This window comes from Abrus precatorius, unplaced genomic scaffold (assembly GCF_003935025.1).
Source record: "Abrus precatorius isolate BTA unplaced genomic scaffold, Abrus_2018 Scaffold1, whole genome shotgun sequence".
In the NCBI taxonomy this organism is placed as follows: Eukaryota; Viridiplantae; Streptophyta; class Magnoliopsida; order Fabales; family Fabaceae; genus Abrus; species Abrus precatorius.
In genome coordinates, this window is record NW_020874291.1 from 1363868 (window position 1) to 1388293 (window position 24426).

Below are 24426 nucleotides of genomic sequence, written 5' to 3' on the forward strand. Positions count from 1 at the left end.
TGCACCTGTTTGCAAAGCTGCTGGATCTATTGTGAAATTTGTGCATCCTCACGTTTTTTGGACACCTTGTTTTGTGCACACACTAAATCTTGCACTCAAAGGTATTTGTTCTCCGAAAAATACACCAGCTAATGAGGTTGCTTATAATAAGCGTAGTTGGATCTCTCAACTTGCTGATGACACATACTTCATAAGAAATTTCATTATGAATCATTCTATGAGACTTGCCATGTTCAATCAATTTAATAATTTAAAAATGCTTGCCATTGCTGAGACTCGATTTGCATCAACCATTATCATGCTTAAAAAGTTGAGAACCCTTAAGCATGGTCTTCAAACTATGGTTATTAGTGAGCAATGGTCTCATTATAAAGAAGATGATGTCCTAAGAGCTACCTTTGTGAAAGAAACAATTCTAAACGACAGTTTTTGAGATAAGATTGATTATATCTTGAGCTTCACGAACCCTATATATAAGATGCTTCGTTCTTGTGACACCAATGAACCAACTCTTCATTTGGTTTATGAAAAATAGGATGTCATAATCGAGCAAGTGAAATATGCAATATATTAACATGAGGGCAAGGAGTTAAATGAACATTCATCCTTTTATGAAGTGGTGTATAACATTTTGATTGATAGGTGGACTAAAAGTAACACACCACTTTATTGCTTGGCTCATTCACTAAATCTTAGGTAAAGTTAATTAATTTGCAAGTTTTAATTTATTTTACTTGTTGGGTTATAGTGAACTAACTTTAAGTTATTGATAGGTATTATTGTAGGCAATGACTTGATGAAGCACCAAATCAAGTACCTCCACACAAGGACAATGAGATTTGCATAGGGAGAAACAAATGTTTGAGAAACTACTTTTTGTATCCAAGGGAAAGATTAGAGGCAACCCAGGAGTTTATTAAATTCTCAAGTGGTGGAGAAGAGATTGGTCAATTTGATTGTTTACAAGATAGGTGGAACTTAAAGCCAAAAGAATAGTGGGTCATGTATAGTACTGCACTTCCTAAACTTGAAACTATTGCCTTAAAGGTCCTTTCACAACCATCATCTTCTTCTTGTTGTGAGCGAGATTGGAGCTCATATTCTTTTATTCATTCCATGGAAAGAAATAAGCGCAACTCTAAGAAGACTGAAGATTTAGTTTTTATACATACAAATCTCCGATTGCTCCCAAAAAATAATAAGAACTATTATGAGGGTCAGACCAAAATGTGGGATATTAGTGGTGATGAGTGGGATCCATTTGCAGGGACTTGTTTTCTTGAAGTTGCTACTCTTTCCCTTGGTGAACCAGATTTAGAGACAGTGTTTTTTACTGATGATAGAGAAGAGAATGATGAGATTGACATTATTAGAGTATGAATGTTTAGCCTTTCTGTTATTAATTGTAGAATAATTTATAAATTTGTGTTTTTATTAGAATCTTATTTGTTGAACTATATAATTCACTTTATGTTATATCATTTTGAATGGATTGTTAGATAATTTTATGTTATTTAATTATGTTTATATTAAATTTTATTTATTTATTTATATTATATATAGATGTACCCATACCCTAATTTTTAAAAAATTAGCGTATTTATCCATGCAACTTAGATGCACAACCATTGTGCAAATCATGAGAACAACCTCTTAGACGAAATATCCATCGTTATCAATATGATATTTCAAATTCTATTACACATATTTGACCTTTCATTTATCTATTGAATGTCGAAAACACCACTAAACACTACACTACACTTTTTCTCTTGCATGGTTTATGTCGAGAAACTACCTTATCCCCAACTATCTCTAAAGTCCAACCTCAATCTAAACCAAAAATTTCACCCACAAGATTCGAATAACACTGTTGGCCGTCAGTTTTTGCTTCAAAACCTCTCTTGAGTTCAGATTAAAATGGATTCTCTACAATGCTTTCTATCCCAATCCATCAACACCATTGTTTCATCACTCACCAAATCACCACTCTCTCCAACTAAATTGTCTTCACCATCCACAAAATCATTGTGAACAATGATGCTTTGCAATATTCACTTCATCAATCCCCTTACAAGTTATCACTGGGGTGACATATCATTCAGGACAGAGAAGGTCCAAGAGAACCAAGTCATTAAGGACTAGAAACAAAAATTTATTAAAAAGTAGAGATTAAAATAATTATTTAAAAGGACTAAAACAAAAAAAATTTGTTTAAAGAGATTAAAATTAAAATTTTGTTAAAATATGAGAACTATGATTTCCCATTCTTTTGATAACTGTGACATGCATAATATATAAGCATTGTGGTTCATCAACTAAGTCAAATAATGTTACTAAGTATTTCATAAAGACTTTTAAAAATGGTTTTACAAAAAATATGAAATTGATTCAATTCATCTATCACAAAATATACAATTCATTTAATACAAAATCAAATAAAAAATTAAATTTAAAATCACATTATATAATATTTAAACTAAATTATTAGTGAATTAATTTAGTTTGACTTTTAAATATTTGATAAAACTTATTTATTTAGGTAGACAAATAACCTCAAAGTAGAGTTATTTCAAATATTTAAATTAAAAATTTTATAAACTTAACGTTATTAGTTCTCATATACATAAAAATACAAAATTGTATATTATATATAAATTAATAAATAAATAATAATTTAATCTTTAAAATTTTACTTTTCTTTGTTAATTTATGTTAAGTTTTATGTAAATTTTTAATATATTCACAATTTTATCTTTTAAATTATTTTGATTTACGGAAATATTCGCAGTTAAAAAGTGGAAGAATAAAATGAAATAAACATATAAGTTGGAGATCTAAAATGCAATTTAGGCAAATTCAAATTTGAATGTTTGGGGATTGATCTCAAACAACCCCAGACGGAACTGCAGCATGTGAAGGTGGATTTGTTCTCATTTCCGAGTCTCACACAGGACCATTCTCACAAAGGAGAAACCCCTCTCATCTATGAACGCTGAACCCATTGCTGATTCACAAAGAACCAGGTAAATCTTCGTACCTTCAGAACAAGAGATTTTCGCCATTTCATTTTCAATTCTCTGAGTCACTCACACGTTCTCTCATTTGAGTTTGTTTGAATCTTCAATCATGTAGCGTGGCGAATTGATTTGGAATCGTAAGCGAAAACTCGAACGATGGGCGATCAAGAAGCGGTGGTAACGGCAGAAGCGTCTGTGATGGGAGAGGTGAAGGAATGGTTAGCGAAGACATTCGAAGCCGCCGGAAAACCCGTTCCCGATTTCGAATATACTCCTCGCAGCGTCTCGCATTTGCACCATCTTATGACTCTTTCCAAAGCCAAGGACGAAGCTGCGCGTCTCGTCGCTCGCGATTTTCGCCTCAAAGCCTCTGAATACCGATCCCAAGGTTAGGGTTATGGTTTAGGTTAGGTTACTTTTTTTTTCCCTTTTCTGTCAATGAAAAGACCAAGGTTTTGAATTGCGGATGCGGAAAAGTTGCAGGCAAATGTGGCTGCAATTGTGCTTCCAAGACTGCAATTGCGGATTGGAATTTAAAACTTGGAGAATGACAATGCTGATGATGATTGGTTACGCTGAAGTTGTGGGCGAATGTGGCTGCGATTGTAGTTGTGCATTGGATGTCCAATTTAAAACCTGGGGAAATGATAGTGCTTATGATGATTTTTTGTTAGGGTTATGTTTTCCTTTTCTATCGCCAAAATAAGGTTTTAAATTGCACTTCTAAAACTGTGATATGTTGCCCTGCCAGGGCAGGATGCCAATGCAATTTAAAACCTTGAAATGACATTGATGATATGTTGTTGGGTTAGGGTTCCTCTTTTCGTATTCTGTTAGCAAGATGATCATGGTTATTGAAGTTATGGGTTAAAAGGTTAAAACCTTTGAAAATGACCATGTTGGTGATGATTTGTTGTTGAAGTTTTCCTCTTTTACTTTTCTGTTAGCAAAATGACAATGGTTACTGGAATTGGGAGTTAATGTGGCTGCAATTGTGGTTGTGGATTGGAATTTAAAACCTTTGAAAATGATGATGCTGATAATGATTTGTTCTTGCAGCCGCAAGGATTAGGGAGATTTTGGAGAATGTGGGTTTGGCGCAGGAGGGCTTGCCCTCCAATGTGGTTGTGACAGCACAAGTTCTTGCGAATGTTGCCAACTTGTTGAACATAAGAGATACTGAAATGAGTAGGTGGGTTTTGCCTTGATCGTTGTAATTTTGTTTGTTTTTCATTTCTGCTGTGTCAAAATTTAATGTTTGAATCTTGAGCTCACCCTGGAAGCTGTGTTTAGCTTTCTTGTAGCAATGGGTGATATTTCCCTGAGGAAGACTGGTGTGGAGGAAAAAAGGGCTAAAGTGCACAAGGAGTCTAAGCTTCTTCTTGATTACACTAGAAAGGCCATTGCCAGGCTAACATATTTAAAAAGGTACTTTTTCAAATGTTTTAAACGAAGTTTAAATTGAAATCGTCAAAATTGTGGAGAATTCTTGGCAAATAATTGCTGATAGAATGTTGTTGCTGAGACGACCCCAAAAACTGCAATGTTGCAGACCATAATTTAAAACTATGGAATTGAGTGCTTTTATGTATTCGTTGAGTGTTTAAAATTCTGTTTTCAGTTGCCTTGCAAATCTCAGTTGCATTGTGGCTGATGCAGTCTGCAATCCCAACCTAACTTGGTTGTTGCAGCCACTGCTAGTGGGACATTGCATCTGCATCATGTGAAGTGATGTTGACCTAGATAAAATATTTAACCTTTTTGCACAGTATGCTTTTTGTTCTTTGCTAAGTTTACATGAAACAATTTTTATGCAGAACACTTGCCCAGTTAGAAGATGAGGTAGCTCCATGTGAGGCTCAGATGGAAAATTGGAACACAAACTTGCAAGTAATGGCTGCAAAAGAAAGACAATACATGCAACAATGTGCCAACTACAAGGTACAGTGCCTTTTTTATTTTATTTAAAAATTTTTTTTTTTTGGGGTGGTTGCTCCAGAGGTTAGTTGAACGTGAGTTTGGGACTAACAAGCATAGTTGTTAAATAGCAGTTATGATACTTCCATAACTGAATAGCAGGGTGGTTTTGATTCCCACCGCCATTTGCCACCTGCTTTGTTGTGCTTTCTTCCATGAGGAAAGGCTGAAAGCAATTCTTTTCCTAGGTTGACTCATGAGTTAGTGAGCTTGACTGGCTTTCCTCTTTTCTTAAATGTTCTAATAACAATTGGATTTTTTCTGTTCTGGATTTTCCATCAATTCCTTCGATCCCAAGTGGCAGTCATGGAAGATGTGGACTATTATTTTTCAATCATTTTAAAAGAGTTTTGAATAGCTTTTCTCTGAATTCACATCAGAAATTGCCAGAACACAAATGAAATCCTGAGTTATGTATAAAACCAAAATAAACCTATAGAAAATATGTATTCACTTGTTTCAAAAGTGCTAAGGGGAAGCCACAAGTAAGTTAGTTTGGAGAACCAAAGACTGTTCTCTGTGCACTGGACATGTAGCTTACTGCCATGAATCGCTGCCACCATTTATAGCATTGAATTGTGTCTCTATTTTATAAAATTTCTAATGTTTGGCATAGAATTTTCAGGCGCATCCTTAATCTTGCAAGATCATGGAACATAAAAAACTGTACAACATTTGACTGGCACTATTTTGACCATACATTAATTACAAAATACAAGAACTATTTTGACCATACATAAATTACACAATTCAAGCCCTATTTTGACTATACATAAATTACACAACACAAGCACATCTGAAAAGAAAGCAAACATCATGTCAATAGACAGAGTGCAAATATGATAAGAACTCGATTAACTGAATTGAATACAATTCCAAATAAAGAGCCCAAAACTGGACTCAGAGATCAAGCAACAGTATTTTGCAAATACACCAGAGCAAAAGCTTCGAAACAACCAGCAATCACAGCAAGGTCCCTCAGTGTGCCAATAACCCACTAACAGAAAAGCCTGCTCTATCATGCTATCCCCCACATCCTATATATCTCTAAATATTCTAACAAATTCTCCTAAGTCCTAATTAACTTTTGCCAAATTGGCATTCCCATCCTCCTGTGCCTTCTTTCTTCTAGTATACACCTTCCAAACCTTAGGCCTCGGCGGCCCAATACTCAGAAACTCATTCACATACTTATTGGACCTATCAATAGCTGTTGCTGAATCAACAGCCTTGTCCTCAAGGCTGAAATCAGGAAACTGACTCTTACGAAGAAATTGCTGATTTGTTTCTTCATTCCTATCCTATACAAATTGTTAGCCAGCCTCCAGTTCTTAAGAATCTTGAATGACCACTAGTGGGAGAAGAATGAAATTCATGTAATAAGAAGAATATTTATAGGGTCCAATCTGGAATTGGGCCTGCAAAACCAATGTTGTCAAGATCAGGATCTTACCTAGGATCGAAAGGGGGGTCAAAAATCGTAAATCGTGGGATCGTAAAATAGATCGTAAGATCTTACCAAACATGTAAAATTATACTTAAACATATATATAAACATAAAAAATAACATACATAAGGAAATTAACATCTAAATCACATAATTTAATTAAACATAACTTAAAAATCACAGATTCTTGATATAATACAACACATAATTAGTCAAACTATTATTAATCTATTACAATAAATTTTTCAAGTCCCAATCAGGATAATCATCTTCTATATAGTTATCTTTATCAATATCATCCACATTAGGCTCATCATCATCATCAGCAGGTGGAAGGTCCAAATCATCTATAGGTGTACTTGCACTACCAACACCACTGCTTGCTTTTTGATCTTGAATCAAGTTCTCATCTAAATCCATATATGAAATTAGCTCATTTTCTTCTTCTACAATCCAATCATCATCAGAAGCAACATCCTCAATGTCAAAGTTAGGCTCTTTTCTCCTCTTGATATTATTGCCTAATTTTGAGTTTGTCATGACATATACAACATCATTCATTGTTTTTTGCTTTAAACGATTTCTTTTTTTTATGTGAACCTAAATATCAACAACATTAATTAATAATTTAACATAATAATTAAAGTAGTTCACTTGGTAGTTTTAAGAAATAACTTACCATTTCAAAAGCATTCCAATTATACTCACAACTAGTTGAGCTGCATGTCAAGTTCAATACACGAATGACAAATTTTTGTAACTCTCGATGTTCTCCACCATAAGATTCCCACTATTGTGCTGGAGTTTTCACTTTCATTTCAATAATTGCTAATTTTGTACCAAAACATCTTTTTTTTAGCTTTGAAATACTCCAATTGACCATCAATCTTATTCACTTCATCCATGTTTTTTACCATTATTTCTAAACACTCATATAATCCACGCTTAACTTCAAAATCCAGAGCATAATGCAAAATTGGGTTAAGGTAGTAGCTTGCAGCATGCAAAGGTCTATGCAATTAGTTGTCCCATCTTTCATCAAATATCTCCCATAGTGGCATGAAACTAGAGATTAAAGAATTAAAAAAAAAAAAAGTTTTCAAACCAAAACTATAAATTATCAAATTAAAATAGTCTAATATACCTTTTTTTAACACCATTGAAGTTTGTTTGAATCTTCTCCTTGGCTTGATCCATTTTCTCATAAATAAAATCTATGGCTGGCTTGTCCTCTGTATCCACCAAACGCAACACTCTAATTAAGGGATAAACACCCTTTAAACAATTCAGAATATCTTTCCAAAACTCCTTATTTGTGACTAGATTTTCTACGACTATTTCATCCTTTGTTTTGGCAAACTTATTATTCTTCCATTCTTTGGATGTAAACATTCTTAATAATGATCTTTTATTATCATTCAAACATCCCAAAGTCAAGTAAAAAGTTGCAAAACGTTTAGCTGTGGGTCTAATTAAATCTGTACATTGAGTAAAGGTATGCAACAAAGATATAAGACCAGTTCTAGAATAGATGTAAGTTGTGATTTTTTTCCCGTTTGCAATAGTTTCTTTATGTAACGGTATCTTTTTCTCAAAATCTTCCAACATAAGATCGATGCAATGTGCAACACAAGATGTCCAATAAAGCTTTTTCCTCTTCTACATCAACATTTCTCCTGCTACCTTATAATTTGCAGCATTATCCGTCACAATTTGTACCACATTTACTTTTCTAACTTCTTCAACAACATCATCTTAAAAATTTTGTCTGTTGTTTTGCACATGTCAGATGCATCAATAGACTTCAAAAACATAGTTCCTGCTGGACTATTTACCAAAAAATTAAGTATAGTTCTCCTCCTTTTATCGGTTCATCCATCAGTCATTATGGTTCATCTAGTTTTTTTTCATGTAGCTTTGTGCTCTTCTATGATGCTATTGGTCTTCTCAACTTTTGTTTTAAATATTTTACTCGAATCTCATGATAAAATGGTGGCTTAAATCTAATACCATGTTGAGCAATTCCCTCACACATCTTTCTAAATTCCTCACTCTTCACAACATTGAAAGAAATTGCATTATTGTAAAAAAATGAAGCAATTTCTAAACATGCAGCCTCTCTCAAACCTTGCTTAAAAATTGAATTAATTGTAAATTAGGTGGCCACTCCCCTTTTCTTTAAAAGAGTTGCTGGACCCTCAACATCACTATTTTTCTTTTGCCCACATTTTCAATTTCACTCACATCACCTTTTATTCCCTTTCCTTCAAGCTCTTGCTGTGTATTTGTTTTTTTTTATAAATTTTTCTTGCAATTTAACAACAATGTCCCACATTTGTTTTCGAACATCATCTGGGACAGCCATGCAAGCTCCAACATTTTGCTTTGTTCCTACCAAATGATATTTGAAACGATAAACTCCTCCAGTATATTCATTCTCACAATACTTGCATTTGATTCGTCTAGCATCTCCAAAAATAGAAATGCCATGGTTTCATGCCACATCATTTCTTGTTCCAGCAATATTGTTTGGTTTTGATCTTAAACTTTCACTTCCACCAACAATACCACTCCCTGCAGCTCCAACTCCACTTAATTGAATTCCCTTTCCTTTTCCACAACCACCAACTTCCTTCCTAATATTATCTGCCATGCAGCAATGAAGAACAAACATAGTGGGGAAATAAAAAACTGAGACTCACGCAGATCCATCCACACAAATAGAACCAGCCACACCCACAGAGAATTGGGAAACAGAACAGCAAACCAAAATAGTGAACTAGCAAACACCAATCAACACAAAACCAATAAGAAGAGCAAATCAGAACAGCATATAGTGACCAACACAAAACCAATAGCAAACCAGAACAGCAAGTACCAACCAACAACAGACACCAACAAACAGCCACCAACCACATCACCCAGGGTCACAGCACAGAAGAGAGATGATGAGAGACTGTCACAACCAATGTTGTAGATGAGGAGAGAATGGGTCGCAAGAGAAAAAAATGAGGAAATGGGTCGCAAGAGAGAAGATGAAGGAATGAGTCGTAAGGGAGAAGATGAGAGAATGGGTCGGGGTTGGGGTCGCAGACTCGCAGTCGCACGAAAGAGAGAAGATGAGAGAATGGAAAAAATTTGGGAAAAAATAACTCTACATCTATTTTAAAAAACTAGGTCAGAAAAACCCGACCCAGACGCCCAACCCATAAAAGCCCAACCCAAAATTTCAAGCCCAGAATCTGATCCAGAGAACTGCACCCAGGATCGGATTGGATCTTAGATCTTACGATCCTATGAGAAAAGATCGGGATCTCGTCTGATCTTCCACAATTGCGATCCTCATTGCGATCAAGATCGTGTTGGAGGTTTAGGATCGTAAAATTGTGCAATCCTGCAATTTTAATCGCGATTTTAACAACATTGTGCAAAACCTTTGCCCAATGAAACAAGGAAGGCTCCTAAAGAGTGGTTAGTGTATTCACGTAGGAAGAAAGGAGGGGCTGACTTGGCATGAGAGAGAGAGAGCAGTTAGAGGAAAGAGAAAGAATTATTTACGTAGCATCATGCATTAGGTGAGGGGGATTCATTCTGTATCTAGTTTCGCATTTGGGGTAGAGGAAAGCTTAGAGGTTTCTTTATTTAGGAGTTGTGCTCTGAGTAGAGAGGGATTTTCTCTTTTTGTATTTTCTGAATTTGTGATTAATACAGAATCACATACTTTTTCTTCCCCTAAATTTCTGTATCTTTTCTTATCTCTGTGGTGTGGAACTGTATTATTGATCCGACCAGCCGGATACGGTCAGATCAGTGAATGCCACCCAAAAAGGAAGAAGGAATCAGGAAACCAGTGGAAAGAGACAGCACAACAGAAATGGACGATTGGATGGGAAAGGTTAAAGAAGAACTCAAACATGTGAGAACTACAATGGAGGCGTTTCGAGTTCAAGCAGCCCAAAACAAATCTGCGATGGAAACAATGAGAAAAGAAGCGGCGGCGAACCAGTCCAAACTGTTTGAACTCATGACTCGAAGCTTTGGAAAAGGAAGTGGACCTGAAGAAGAGGAGGAAGCTTCGAACGGAGGTAAAGGGCCAGAAACTCCAAAGGTGAATAAAACTCCAGAGATCTCTGGATTTGGGACGAAGATGTTGGAGCGTAAAGCTCTTGATGAGTTTTGCCAATCAATTAAGAAAATTGAACTCCCCATGTTCAATGGAGAAGATCTTGCGGGTGGATTACTAGGGCTGAGATTTACTTAAGAGTTCAAGGGATGAGTGAGTCAGTGAAGGTGAATCTAGCTCAGCTTTGTATGGAGAGTGGGACAATTCATTTCTTCAATTTGGTATTGAAGGATTATGAGACTCTCATGTGGGAAGATATGAAGAAAGAGCTACTGGAGAGGTATGGAAGTATGGGGGAGGGAATTGTATTTGAGTAACTTACGTCGATACGACAAATGGGAAGTGTGGAAGAATACATCCAAGAGTTTGAGTGTTTGGTAGCTCAAATCCCTAAATTACACGAGCAATACTTTGCATACTTCACCCATGGATTGCAGGAGGAAATCTGGGCACACCTCTGAAGCTTGCGTGTGGTGAACCCAATGATGTGGGGAAGAATGATGAACACAGTGAGGGCGGTTGAATTGGAGATAGCTAGTCGAAATAGAGGATGGCAAGGGTGTGGGATACGCATGTTAGAGGAGGGTCCAATTCGGGTTATAAGCACATATCTAAAAAGAAAGCAAACATCATGTCAATAGACAGAGTGCAAGTCTTGAATTTATATGATAAGAACTCGATTAACTGAATCAAATGCAATTCCACATGAAGAGCCCAAAACTGGACTCAAAGATCAAGCAATAGTATTTTGCAAATACACCAGAGCAAAAGCTCCAAAACAACCAGCAATCACAGGTCCCTTACTGTGCCAATAACCCACTAACTGAAAAGCCTTCTCCATCATGCTATCCCCCTGCCATCCTATAACCTCCAAATATACTAACAAATTCTCCTAACTAACTTTTGCCACGTTGGCATTCCCATCTTCTTATGCCGTCTTTCTTTTAGTATACACCTTCCTGACCTTCGGCTTCGTGGCCAAATACTCTAAAGAGTGAAGAATTTAGAAAGATGTGTGAGGGAATTGTTTAACATAGTATTGGATTTAAGCCACCATCCTACCAGTACCATGAGATTTGGGTAAAATATTTGAAGCAAAAAGTTGAAGAGATCAATAACATCTTAAAAGAGCACAAAGCTATATGAAAAAAAATTGGATGCACCATTATGACCAATGGATGGACCAACAAAAAGAGGAGGACTATACTCAATTGTTTGGTAAATAGTCCTGTAGGAACTGTGTTTTTGAAGTCTATTGATGCATCTGACATGCAAAACAACAGACAATTTTTAAGATGATAGATGATGTTGTTGAAGAAATTGGAGAAGAAAATGTAATACAAATTGTGATAGATAATGCTGCAAATTATAAGGTAGCAGGAGAAATGTTGATGGAGAAGAGGAAAAGGCTTTATTAGACACCTTATGCTGCACATTGCATTGATCTTATGTTGGAAGATTTTGAAAAGATACCGTTACATAAAAAACCTATTGCAAACGAGAAAAAAATCACAACTTACATATATTCTAGAACTGGTCTTATACCTTTTTTGCATACCTTTACTCAAGGTACATATTTAATTAGACCTGCAGCTACACGTTTTGCAACTTCTTACTTGACTTTGTGATACTTGAATGATAATAAAGGATCATTATTAAGAATGTTTACATCTAAAAAATGGAAGGATAGTAAGTTTGCCGAAACGAAGGATGGAATAGTAGAAAATCTAGTCATAAATAAGGAGTTTTGGAAAGATATTCTGAATTGTTTAAGGGGTGCTTATCCCTTAATTAGAGTGTTGCGCTTGGTGGATTTAGAGGACAAGCCAGCCATAGGTTTCATTTATGAGGAAATGGATCGAGCTAAGGAGAAGATTCAAACAAACTTCAATGGTGTTAAAAAAAGGTATATTAGACTTTAGTTTAATTTGATAATTTATAGCTTTGGTTTGAATTTTTTTTTTTTTTTTCATTCTCTAATCTCTAGTTTCATGTCACTATAGGAGATAATTGATGAAAGATGGACAAGCAATTGCATAGACCTTTGCATGCTGCAGACTACTACCTTAACCCAATTTTGCATTATGCTCCGGATTTTGAAGTTAAGCGTGAATTATATGAGTGTGTAGAAAGAATGGTAGAAAACATGGATGAAGTGAATAAGATTGATGGTCAATTGAAGTATTTCAAAGCTAAAAAAGGATATTTTGGTACAAAATTAGCAATTACTGAAATGAAAGTGAAAACTCCAGCACAATGGTGGGAATCTTATGGTGGAGAACATCGAGAGTTACAAAAATTTGTCATTCGTGTATTGTACTTGACATGTAACTCTTGTGCACGTAATTGGAGTGCTTTTGAAATGGTAAGTTATTTCTTAAAACTACCAAATGGATTACTTTAATTATTGTGTTAAATTATTAATTAATTATGTTGATATATAGGTTCACACCAAGAAAAGAAATCGTTTAAAGCAAAAAATGATAAATAATGTTGTATATGTTATGGCAAACTCAAAATTAGGCAATAGTATCAAGAGGAGGAAAGAGCTTAACTTTGACATTGAGGATGTTGCTTGTGATGATGATTGGATTGTAGAGGAGAATGAGCTAATATCAGATATGGATTTAGATGAGAATTTGATTCAAGATGGAGAAGCAAACAGTGGTGTTGGTAGTGCAGGTACACCTATAGATGATTTGGACCTTCCACTTGCTGATGATGATGATGAGCCTAATGTAAATGATATTGATAAAGAGGACTATATAGAAGATGATTATCTTGATTGGGGCTTGCCAAATTTATTGTAATAGATTAGTACTAGTTTGACTAATTATGTGTTGTATTGGATCTAGAATCTATAACTTTTAAGTTATGTTTAATTAAATTATATGATTTAGATGTTAATTTCCTTATGTATGTTATTTTTTATGCTTATATATATATGTTTAAGTATAGTTTTATATGTTTGGTAAGATTTTACGATCTATTTTACGATCCCACAATTTACTATTTTTGACCCCCTTTTCCGATCTTAGGTAAGACCCCGATCTTGACAACATTGACTTGTGTACCTATCATCCTATCTGACAAATGCAGACATCACAAATCAAATATTCACATCATTTCTGACTAAACATACTAAGGAATAATTTGTATAGTCAGCCCACTATCAAACTTAATCAGCTAAAATGAAAGTGATCACAAAGGCAGTAAACATGAAAGGGGATACAAACTGATGGAAATATTAACTCTTTATTTATGATCTTTGGCTGACAACATATAACAAATTGTTATTTTATCATGCATTTTTATTCTGATCTTTAACATGCTCAATAACAATTGGTGCAGGCGGTGCTCAATCATGCCGGTTATACCCCCGAGGTCAGCCATAGGGTTTTGGTTGAAATGGCTGAGCATAGAAAGGAGCTGGAAAAGAAAACCAAGCCCATCCTTGACACTCTAAGGAGCTACCAAGATTTGCCTCCGGTATTTCATGTTTTCATGTGTTGTGTTTGTTATATAATTCAGGACTATTGGTAAACTATGTTGTGTTTATTCTTAGGGATTGTCTACTGAACTATTTTCCATTTTCATTTTCAATGAAAATAGAAAATAACAAAGAAAACATGTCTGGTTAGTTGTTTTCATTTCCAGTTTTAGAAAATGAATTTATCATTTTTGAAAATACTGAAAACAAATAGTTGTTTTTTCTATTTTCTCTAATCAAGCTAGCATTTTTGAGATTTTTACCACTCAGTATCAGCCCCAACTAGTCAACTATGTTCTCCCTCTCTCTCCCCACTCATGTAGTATATCCCTAATTCCATATGGAAATGTTTTATGATGATGAAAGAAGGAAGGCAAACTCACAAATCTTCCGACAATGGTTTATAAGTATGCACCACTGCCTAGCTTGTCATTATTGCACCACATCATCTTTCAGAAAATATGGTAATAGCAAATTGATAGTTCTATCATCCTCCCGCCTATTGGTGGCTTCCTTATGTACTCATGTATGGCTACAAGGTATTGACCAGTATAGATAAACTTCTCCATAAGTACTTGTAAAGGAAGATAATAAGGGTAAAATGAATTAACTTTTTTTCATTAGTTAAAATCAACTTATGCACATTAGCTTTTGGAGAAGTTAGATGAAAAAGTTTTTAAAGAGGTTGATGACTTGATGTACATAAGTTAAAATTGGCTTATGGGAGAAGTGTAATTTATTCTTAGTTCATATTTTCTTGTTCTTCAAGTACTTATGGAGAGGATAATCCAAACTGGCTCAATACCTTGTATTTCTGTTTGGGGACCTATAATAATTCCCTCTCTTCATTAAACCGTCCACAAAATTGAAATGACCTTGATCCTGAATTTTCCATGGTTTTGTTTTTAACAGTGTTTTAGATTCAATTGTTTCTGCACAGCACATGCCATTGGTTTGGTAATAGCTGTCTAGAGTCGACTTTAATTTGCAAAACTGAATACATAATATAAGCTAGAATAATTGGGGAAAAGGTAAGGGTAAGAGAAAAAGGAAAAAAAAAAATGAACATACAGATGTGCTTTCAAATTTTGAAAAACTGAAATTGAAAATAGAGAAAAAAAAAAAAGATGAAAATGTTTTTACAATCCAAACAGCCATGTTTTTACAAACCAAACAGCCCCTTATATTTCTGCTGGTTGGTATTGTCCAGGATAAAGCCTTGGCTGCTTTAGCAATTGAGGATAAGAAAAGGCAGTATGCTGCTGCTGAGAAGTATCTTGAAGATGTTTTGCAGTCAGCTCTTGCCAATTCTGGGTGATATGGTACTACAATTTTTAAAGCTTTTTATTTTTTATTTTTTTTAATTTGATTGCTTTTAACAGTCTATTTTTTGACTGGATAAAGATGTATATGAACAAGTGTGTTTCTTAGGTTGGCTTTGCTGGGTTAGAAACAGATTAGGTGCACTTGTATTTTAAACTGTTCATGATGTAGTCATCATCCAATTATCAAGACAAAAAACGTGGCATATAATTATGTCATATTTTATCTTAATATCAAAATTTTGAATGCCGATGATCATTTGCAGATTTGAAAAAACTACAATTCAGTGGATCATGTTCTTTGCTAGTATGTAAAAATTATTTGCTTTTTTGGTTCTGGTCTATAATACGATTTATTAGTACCATATCAGGGTTACTCATAATAATGATTATGATGATGAATGATGATTGGTAATAGTAATAGTAGTCCTTAGATTGCAAGAGCCTTAAGTCCCGAAGAGTGTTGAACTCATTTTGGAGAGAGGACATTGTATCTGGTGCTGTTCATCTAGGACGTGATTAGATCTAATTTAGGATATGTTTGTAGCTTGTAGCTTATTTAGGAACTTGGAAGTTTATTGACTTTTGTAGAGCTGTTTCGTAAATAAAAAAATGAAAAGAATTTGTAATTTTTGAAAGTTGGCTTTTCAAAAGCCATCTAAAGAAGCGTTTAGATTTCAAAAACTAGCTACCAATATTTCTATTATATTTTTATTTTTCATATTTTTTTTTTTGAAAAAGACAACTTACTGATTACATAATTAAAATTTATGTACATATGTTAATTTCATTGCCTTTTTGTTGTCTACACTTTCAAGATAAGCCCATTCCTTTATTTATTTATTTTTTCTATTTTTTTATCTGTTTCCTTGTCTCTTCTATCCAAATGTATTTTATATTAAAAAAAAATATGACAAAATATTTTATGTTCAAACATATATGAAGAGAAATTTTATTTTTTATATAATTATTTAATTAATTGATTGATAGTAAATAAATAAAATAAGTGATATCTAATTTTAATATTATATTAATATAATATTATATGTCTGTTTAAGTCATTTAACACAAACCAGTTAGTTGCACAACTTGTTTGTTAAAACAATTTTAATTCTGTAAGTTACTTAGCTTTCAAATAGCTTAAGAGTTAGAAGTTACAAGCTCACTACTTTTAACTCGTTTTACCGAAGATAGCCTTGAAGTGTTGGACTTCCATTGAAGGGCAATATCTACAAGATTCGTTAATGGCATCTGGAGGAGTGGGAAAGGGGAGAAGATAAATGGTGGGACGAGAGATAAATATAAAAGAAAGAAAAATAGAAAATGGCAAAGTGGGTAGCATGAGTCTTTGGAAATTTTCTTAACATTAATAGATTTCTGAGTCAGTGCAATAGTTCCCGTAAGTCTCTGAAGAAAAATGGGTTATTCCCTTGGTGGAACCCGTTATCATATCTGTTTCATGGATTTCAAAATATTCTCACTAGGAGGATTCATTCTTGCATAATGAAGTTTGTTTGATTTATCCTATGAGTCTTTTGGTTAGATGACTTCCAATATGTTGGACTCAAATAATATAGATGAATTACTGATTTTACTTAATTGGGACCTTTTTTCTTTATATAAAGGTGTTGAGTATATCTGAGAGCCTTGCTTTGCTATTTTAACTTTTGTGAGTAATTTTTGCTGTCACACGGCTGCTCTGTATTCTCACCTCTTTTGTTTTTTTTGGTAAAGGTTCTCATTTCAAATTTACAGTTGCTTGTACGTGAACTTCAATGCTCATAATGTTTGATCACTTATGACCGTATGAAGTTCTAATGGCAGCATTTATTTAAACTGAGTTGAAGATCGTTCCATTTAAAATTGATACGGTGATACCCATACAATGGCTGTGATATTTATTTGCAATTCATTCGGGGGTCCCTCTTATCTAGTTTCTTATTAACTTGTACACTTATGTTGCCAAGCAACATGGATGGACTAACTAATTATCTTGAGTTGTTAATGTGCAGTATGTGATGCCCACCAATTTAAGTTGGTGGGGGGTTATTTTAGGTTCTGCCTATATAATAGCCTTTTTATTATGGATGTCAATCAAAGGGGTTGGTGGAGGGCTATTCTGCCTTGTAAAATATGTTACCCCCTGAAGAAACTTATTGGTCATCTTATTGTATTGTTGGGTGCTTGTGTGGGTCGTAGACTTCACAGTAGAAGTGAAGTGCTTGACTTAATCCTTTACTTCTTTAACACAACCACCCTCCCCCCTCACCCCTCACCTCCTCAAATGTTTTAGGACAAGGTGACTTTTATCATGATGGGGGATTTGTATTGTATTTTTTTGTGTCTTTGGTGTCTATGTTTGAGATTTTGTAGTTTTAGGTAGTAGATAGAGTAGAGGTACAATAACCGAAGTGCAAAATATCCTTAATGGTTGCTCTGGTTGAGGGAGTGGAGCAAATGGAGAAATTTGTTTTACTTTTAATTACAAAATTGTAACTCTGTCCTTATTTTGTTTCTTGTTTTCAAATATTTATACTGAAAACAATGATAATTATGTGACACCCTCCTTTCCTTTTTGTTTCCTAATTAGCCCTCACGTACTTGTTTCCGAAGTCGATTCCTTCATTAACATGAATTAACCACCCTGTCCAAAGATAACCACATCGATCACTTCAAGGGTGAAATCAATTCAACGTGACGTCGTTAAATCAATTTACCAGACGGAGAATATATAGTGATGTTTATCCCCATGAGGTTTCTTGACCTATCTAAGTGGGCCCTCCATTGTTTCTGGGATTAATTGGTGCATCAGTCTAATAATGACATTAACCTAAGTAATTGGGTTAAGCTAAATTGAAGGGCAGGGTTTTGGAGCAAGTTTAAAAACACAATCTTCGAGTAAGTGGACCTTTTTCTTGTTTATTTTTTAATATTGAACAAATTGATCAAACTAACAATAATTTTCAGCTGATTTCCTAACCTAGATTTTAAATACATCTGAATTAAAACAACCCTGTATTAAAACATTGAAAGATTTTTTATTTGGTAAATTTCTGAAATTGGTATTGTAATTATGGATAAACACAGCACTCTCTGATAAGGGGGTTAAGAAACAGGTGGAAAATGCTTAAGGGCTGTTTGATAGACCGCTGAAATTGCTACTCTAATCATTTTCACACTCTATTTTTGGTTTTTAGAAAATTGATTTTCATTCTAATTTTGAAAATTTCGAAAATGTATGTGTTGCATTTTTATTTTCCCTTTTTCTTACTCATCCCTATTTGCTCTGAACCATGTGTCCTGAACAACAAACACATCACTGTAAACTCATGTATAATCACCACACACCATTGAGCAACAAGGTGTTAATTTTGTCTTTGGTGACGTTGAGCTCGAACCTTCTCTTGTCAAGTCCCAGTCAATCTTCATAGGATGTTTCAAACTGGCCCTTGGTCTGTTAGCCTGTGAACTACGTATCGAGCCTGGGAACTCATAGCACCCTGCTAGAAGAAAGCACCTTGTTAGAGAAAGCGTACCTCGTTTTATCCAATTTTAGAAAATTAGATAAAACTAGGTTTAACCTCTTCATCCCGTTTTATGACGTAATTAAAAGACCCAACCTCCTCAGCCCTCACCTTGGGCAGGGAACGAACCACCGGTTAACAATCAAGACCGTTGGCCCAATAAGCTTTTTGCCTGAGGTACTAAAAAATGATATTTAAAATATAGGAAAATGTATTCAGTTTCATAGGCCTACAACAGGAAAGTTTACTTGTTAAAAATTACATTAATTATATGGATCAAATAACATCATAAGATTTTAATGCGAATACGATAAATGACCAATACTTTTTTTTTAATGGTTTTGCTTTTAACTTAGTCTTTTTCTTTTTACCTCTAGCCATAAAGCTATTTTCTATTTGCATCATTTTTCTAATTGAGGCTTTGATAAATTTTCTCTACACGTATACACTATTTAAGTAAGAGTTTATCACTTAACTAATACTATGGTGTGGGATAAAATGTTTCAAATTTCTTGTGAAAGTGGAAGCATTAGTGAGAAATATTAGCGACCTATTATTTGATATACTAGGTTAGGGTAGTGAAAATCATGACACTAGTTGAATAATGTAGGCTGTGTCTAAGTATATGAGTGTGAACATGTACGTTAGTATCTTTTTCTTTATATACGGTAAGTATTAAACATCACTGAGTGTCAAATTTAGTAAAATGATATTTTTAATAATTTTTTAATTAAAAGTAAATTTTATTACTTTAATTGTTTAATTTTAAGTTCTTATAAAGGAGATTGAGTTCACAAATATTAATATAATTTAAATAGTTAATGATATTTCATTTTTCTATTGTATTTTAAGATATGGTATTTTTGTTAAAGCAAGTTTAAAAGGGAGGTTGAATTGGATTTTAATAATTAAAAATAATTTTTAATTATACATAAATTTTATTTTTTTAATAATTATGTTCAAGAATTTTGACATCATTTGTAAAATAATTAAAAAAATAAATAAATCAAAGAAATTAAGACAAGACTTGACAAATTGTAAAAAGATTATATATGTTTAAACATAAAAAAAAATATAAAATAGAGATAGTATATATACAAAATGGAAGTATTTTAACACTGAAGTAGCACTAATAACAAGAAAAGTAAAATTTCACTAGTTTAGAAGAGGCAAAATCACGTTTCATACTTTTTTTTCTTTTAATTGTACCAAAATTAAAGTTATTAAAATCAAGATACTATCTAGAATTTAAGGGGAGGAAAACACATAAATCATAAGATTGTAACACAAATCACAAATCTTACTTAATAAATAAATTTAACCACATATATATGTAGAAAAAAAAAGAAAAATTAAAAAATAATATTAAATTTATATATGACGATTGCAACTTAATAATTTTAAACATTAAAGATAATAAATAAGTTTCTATATCAATAACATATAAAACTCAACTAATATAAATAAACAACTAGTCTAACATTTCTACTCTCTATTTTAACAAATTATTTAAGTTTTGATCCTAATAATCACTTTCCACTTCCTCCTCCTCCTCCTCCTCCTTCTATCAAAGTTATGATACAAAGTAAGAACCTTCAAATAATCTAAATTGATAAGATTACCGTTATTATTAGCATTATCTGATTGATCTCTAACTTGGTCCAAGTCTTTGTTTGGATTCAACTCCAAGTTCGTAAGTCATCCACTTGATGCATTAGATGAACTTTCATTATCCATAATTCATTCATCATCAGATAAAAAATCATCAAGATTAAACGTTGTAGTTTTTCTAAATATCTTTTTCTTGACCAAGTTTGAATTAACCATCACATAAACAACACCATTAAGTGCAAGTAATAGGTAAAGAATGGACAACAATTTCTTATAGTTTTAAAATTATACTAACTCAAAAGCACTTTAATTATTGAGCGAAACTACATGTCAAGCTCAATATATGAATAACAAAGCTTTAAAGCTTTGGATTTCATCTCCATAAAAATTCCACAATTGTGCTAAAGTTTTGATGTTAGTTTTAATTGCATCTAGGACTGCCTTGTTGCTAAAGAACTTTGCCTTAAAATCTTCAAGTTGAGCATCAATCTTTAGTAGTTTTTTCATTACTTTACATCATCGTTTCTATACAATCAAATAATTTACATTTTACTTCAAAATTAGCCTTAAAACCAAAACTGTAGTATTAAATAGGGTTGAGATAATAGGTTGCAACTTGCAATGGCCTATGAAGTTTATTGTTCCATTGTTCATCAATGACATTCCATTGAGGGAGATAACTAATAGTTGAAAAAAATAAAATTAATTTTCAAACAAAGATAAACATGATTTTAAATTCATCTTAATAATTTTTTTAAAACTTCTTTTACTACTATCGAAGGCTTTTATCTTGGTCCATTTTCTCATAAATGAACTCCATAATTGGTATCTCAACTAAATCAACCAAATGCATAATTTTGATTAGATGATAAGTACCTTTAAGCAAATTACAACACCTTTCCAAAATTTTTTATTCATAATCACATCTTCAATCTTATCTTCCATTGAATAGATGTGAATAGTCTAATCGATTCTCCCTTATACTCTTGAAGACATCTCAAAATAAGGTAAGACATGGCTAAGTGAGTGATGACTAGTCTCACTAAATCTTTTCATTTTATTATTAATAATAAAGAAATTAAGAAAATATTTAAGTAAATGTAAGCAACAATTTTTTTTCTCCATTAAGATTGTCTCCTACTAAATGGATAACTTCTTTTCTAGATCCTCCAATATCAAATCTTGTAGAAAGCAACACACGATTTTCAATACAATCTCTTCCTTTTCTCCATCAATAATTCACCTTTATTGTATTGTATGTGATAATTTAGACTATGTTATCTTTACCATAGTAATTTGTTTCGTAGTAGTTTGTTTTTCTGAAGAAATAAATTTTTAAAAATAATTATGAGCAATTTTATAACAGTGATGTATAAATTATTCTTTCATTCGCATATTATAAATTTAAACGCATAAACTTTTTTACACTTTTACCAAAAAATAAAATAAACAAATTTTAAAATCAAATTTCAAATGAATAACTTCAATCATAAGTTCACTTGCACTTTTTATTTTTTTAACTTTAATTCACATAACTATTTATAACAACAATGTCTAAACTACTATTTCATTTATACATTATAAAATTGTAATGGTATTAGTTTAATTACATTATCATAGTTGGTGCAATGTAAATTATCTTTCTTTTTATTTATTTTTTTAAATTAAAATTATCTTAAATAAAAAAAATTTTGTCTAATGCCTTATAATAATGCATAGATTATTTTATCTGAATACGTGTTAAACAGTTAGATACATAATAATTTTTATCAATTTTATAAATAAAAAATATTATAAAAGTAAAATTCAAATGAAAAATCTTCAATTATAATTTTTTAATATTTTATTTTTTAAAATAAATAAATTAAATTTTATATAATTTAAAAGGTAATATAACATACTATTTAAAATAAAGATAAGTTTTTATTATTATATTAGATACTTGCAAATGTGTTAATTATATAAAATGTTTAATATTTATTAAGATAGTATATTATGATTAAATTGTTAGATCGGTAAAGTTCAATATTCATAAAAAAAAAATGAGATTGTCAATTAACCTGCGTTTTGTGGGTAAGGATTCTAACACAAAAAAAAGAAATATGGCCCTCTATCATGGATAGGAAAAAAGGAAAAGGAAATGAAATTAAATAGTTATAATTGAATATCGATATGAGATGAGGTATTAGAAAAAAAAATATGAATGCATAAGGAAATTTTTTTATCCACGTACATTTTTTTTTGTCTGATCCACAGCTGTCAAATCGTTCGATTCTCTCTCCTTTTTGATCGAGTTGGCAACTCTTTCTGTGCCTACTTTACCAACAACTTGGACAGGATGATATGAAAATTGGGCAAATTGCGTTTGGTCTTTTTATATTTGATGTTTACGCTACCTTTGATATTGTTTCTGAAGCAGAGAAATTACAAAATAGTTTCAAGGATTACATGGTAAATCTGGGTCTGTAAGCTTAAGAAGCACAAGGCTCACTTTTTGGAAGGATCCCCTACTTCTAGTTCTCTTTCTCTTTTCATATCTTATCTTGGCTTGTTCTCCAAGTAGCAGAGGTCTCCACCAAGTAGAGTGACGTTTAACTTGTATCTTCCCTCCTGACACTATGCCCATTTCGGGTTCTATCTTCCCTTCCACTTCAATGCTTCCTTTTCCGGGAGCACCATTGCTGGAAGTGGCTTGAAGGGACATCGCTTCTCTCTCCAAGACTCCTCACTTCTCATTCCTTTCACCTTGGAGCTGCTTCCCGTTCCGTCTAATACGACATGAATTCCGTTAATAGTTTTATTCAGCGGTTAGCGATATCGCTTATCGAAGACCACCTCCCCTTGCCTTAGTCTACTTAGGCACTCTGTTTATCTTCTCTGAGTGTCTTCTATTTTTGTTCCCCAGCTCCCCAAGCACTCATTAACAGCATATTCTTTATTTATTTTCTGGGTTACCTTTTTTTCTTTTTCCCTATTTTACCCTCACCTTATTATTCAGTTCCCAACAGATCTTTTCCTTGTTTTTGATTTCCTTTTGGATTAATTTATGATATCATATATGATTTTTAAAATGTAGTAAATATATAGTCGTAAAAACTTCGATCGATGGTGTAAACGAATTGACGAATTTGTTTGCATGTACTGTCAATGACTTAGGTACTCAAGTTTACAGTTGATGTATTTAAATATATTTTTTCAGGGATAAATATTGACTTTATTATACACATAAAGGTACGCTATAACTGGGAACCATACAATTTTATACATGATATATCTTGACTTTAGTATTCAAAATTGGAAAGTATTTACCCAATTTCTCAAAATCATGACTCCACGTTAGTTTAGGGATGAGCCATTTTTTACAGGCAATTCATATGCGATGAATTAAAAATAATAGATTACCCAACCAATTTCTGTTCAGTTACTTCTTCCAAAACAATGGCATGTTTCGTATAAAATAATTTTTTAAGAAATAATTGCTTTTTTATGTTTAGAAAGTTAACAAAGATAAGTAAGTAATTTTAAGTAAAATTATAACTCAAGAGTCCCTATACTTGATACTATTTATTTTGATCTTTACATAAGAAAATTCTATACTTTGATCCTTACATGAAAAATTGTTTACAGATCAGTACCTACCTTTTATTGAAATTATAAATATTAGAGTATTTCATATGTAGAGATCAAAATGAAAATGGGTGTCAAGTAAAGGACAATTATAAATTGTTATCTTCAAGGATTTTCATCACTATGTCTAGAACACGTTTGTATAAGTTTTATTTTCAAAATAGTTTTTTTTTAATAAAGAATTTAGAAAGTGACAAAAGGTATTTTAACTTCTGTAACTGGAAATTATCAATTAAAGTTAATTGATTCTAAACAAATTTTAAACCACAAAATTGAAAAAATATG

At 32.8% G+C, this 24426-nt stretch overlaps 1 protein-coding gene across 9 annotated transcripts; it reads left to right on the forward strand.

Annotated features, from left to right (window-relative positions):
- The first annotated feature begins 2848 nt into the window (after positions 1 to 2848).
- LOC113856149 (AUGMIN subunit 1) lies at positions 2849 to 18023 on the forward strand. 9 transcript variants are annotated; one of them, XM_027487867.1, is made up of 8 exons: positions 2849 to 3026; positions 3136 to 3408; positions 4080 to 4212; positions 4314 to 4448; positions 4838 to 4961; positions 6771 to 6773; positions 13919 to 14056; positions 15268 to 15469. In XM_027487867.1, exons 2-8 carry the CDS (start codon positions 3177 to 3179, stop codon positions 15373 to 15375), a joined length of 873 nt encoding a protein of 290 aa, XP_027343668.1. In that variant the 5' UTR covers positions 2849 to 3026; positions 3136 to 3176; the 3' UTR covers positions 15376 to 15469. The 9 variants fall into 9 exon arrangements, with proteins under 9 accessions (XP_027343668.1, XP_027343641.1, XP_027343677.1 ...); XM_027487848.1 differs by lacking the exon at positions 6771 to 6773 and adding an exon at positions 16570 to 16672 and having other exon boundaries at positions 2852 to 3026; positions 15268 to 15379; XM_027487840.1 differs by lacking the exon at positions 6771 to 6773 and having other exon boundaries at positions 15268 to 15640.
- The last annotated feature ends 6403 nt before the right edge of the window (positions 18024 to 24426 follow it).